This window comes from Psammomys obesus, unplaced genomic scaffold, assembly GCF_907164565.1.
Source record: "Psammomys obesus unplaced genomic scaffold, mPsaObe1.curated_primary_1811, whole genome shotgun sequence".
Classification (NCBI taxonomy): Eukaryota; Metazoa; Chordata; class Mammalia; order Rodentia; family Muridae; genus Psammomys; species Psammomys obesus.
In genome coordinates this window covers 434057-435758 of record NW_026589833.1, presented here as the reverse complement: position 1 = coordinate 435758, position 1702 = coordinate 434057, and the positions used below count along the sequence as shown (strand labels likewise).

General features: G+C 36.7%; 1 protein-coding gene across 1 annotated transcript; it reads left to right on the top strand.

The window, feature by feature from the left end:
* Positions 1 to 259: 259 nt before the first annotated feature.
* On the top strand, positions 260 to 1201 carry LOC129675445 (olfactory receptor 4C15-like). Its single transcript, XM_055605459.1, has one exon. It carries the CDS (start codon positions 266 to 268, stop codon positions 1199 to 1201), a length of 936 nt encoding a protein of 311 aa, XP_055461434.1. The 5' UTR covers positions 260 to 265.
* The last annotated feature ends 501 nt before the right edge of the window (positions 1202 to 1702 follow it).

Genomic DNA, 1702 nt, shown 5'->3' with positions numbered 1-1702 from the left:
TCAATCTTCCATGGGTGGAGCTGATTCCTTTTCCATGTATAGAGGTTTTAAGTGTTCTATGAACTTTCTCTGCCTCAATCTGATCTTCAACTATCACTCTGAAAAATTTTCTGTTATTTTTTGTATTATTAATGAAATCAAGCACTCAGTGTAATTTTGGATCTGCCTATAATAAATCCTCGGTGATCTCAAACTGTAAACTGATTGAAGCAAATTGACAAATTATATGCTCTCTATTCTACACTCACCTTTTTTGTTGGAAACCATGCAAAATCAGAGTTTTGTAACTGAATTTGTCTTCCTGGGACTTTCAGAGAATCCAAATGTTCAAAAACTAATATTTATCATATGCTTAATTGTTTACATTGCAACTATTGGGGGCAACATGATGATTGTGGTGACCATTGCCTGTAGCCCTACACTGCAGGGCTCCCCCATGTACTTCTTCCTGGCTTTCCTGGCTTTATTGGATGCAAGCTTCTCCTCTGCCATGACACCCAAGATGATTGTAGATTCTCTCTATGAAAGAAAAACTATCTCCTTTGAAGGCTGCATGATACAACTTTTTGCTGAACACTTCTTTGGTGGGGCTGAGGTGATTGTCCTGTCAGCCATGGCCTATGACCGCTATGTGGCCATTTGTAAGCCCTTACACTACTCTTCCATTATGACATGGAGGCTCTGTGGGACTCTGGTAGGTGTGGCCTGGACAGGTGGATTCTTACACTCCATCATACAAATTATCTTCACTTTTCAGCTGCCTTTCTGTGGAGCCAATGTCATTGATCACTTCATATGTGACTTGTACCCATTACTGGAGCTTGCCTGTACTGACACTCACATCTTTGGCCTTTTGGTGGTTGCCAACAGTGGATTGATCTGCATCATAATCTTTTTTTTGTTGCTTGTCTCCTACTGTTTTATCTTAGTCTCTCTGAGATCCCACAGTTCTGAAGGGCGATGGAAAGCTCTATCTACTTGTGGGTCCCACATTGCTGTTGTGGTCCTGTTCTTTGTCCCATGCATATTTACATATGCAAGGCCTCCTACTGCCTTCTCCTTTGACAAAATGGTAGCAATATTTTACACTATGCTATCCCCTTTGCTTAATCCTATGATTTACACTTTTAGGAATAAGGATATGAAAAATGCCATACGTAAAGTGTGGAATCAACTGATAAAAGTTTCCAATGAAAAGTAAATATATGTTACAGTTCATCAAAATTAATATAGAGAGTAAAGAAGTCACAACTATTGTACATAAAAACTACAATAAATTTATAAGTAGTTAATGAAGTTTTCTAGAACTGGAATTATTCTAGGGATTAAAGAATGTTGTTTTCCCTTTTATATTAGACATGTCTCCTGAGTTGGAAACCAAATATTCATATGGATAAAGTAAACAGAACTGAATTTTATACTCACTTCAAATCAATTAATAAAAAAGAATGCAACCAAAATTACTAGCTATAATGTGAGTATTAACTCTCTGCCTTTAAAAATGTGAAGCAAATTCAAAATGGCATAGATATTTGAATGAAAACTTACTCAACCTATTTTAAATAAAAAGAAATTTCAATTTATGCAAGTGGTCTCAGTAACAGCCAAAGTTTAGGAAAGACAAAAAGAAAATTCTCGCAGAACTACTGGGTTCTCTGTTTCCCATTATTCCATTATTTCATGGGAATCCTCTGCCATTTAC

Excerpts from the sequence above, each read along its gene's own strand:
- LOC129675445 (XM_055605459.1), top strand. The coding sequence starts at position 266 with ATGCAAAATCAGAGTTTTGTAACTGAATTTGTCTTCCTGGGACTTTCA.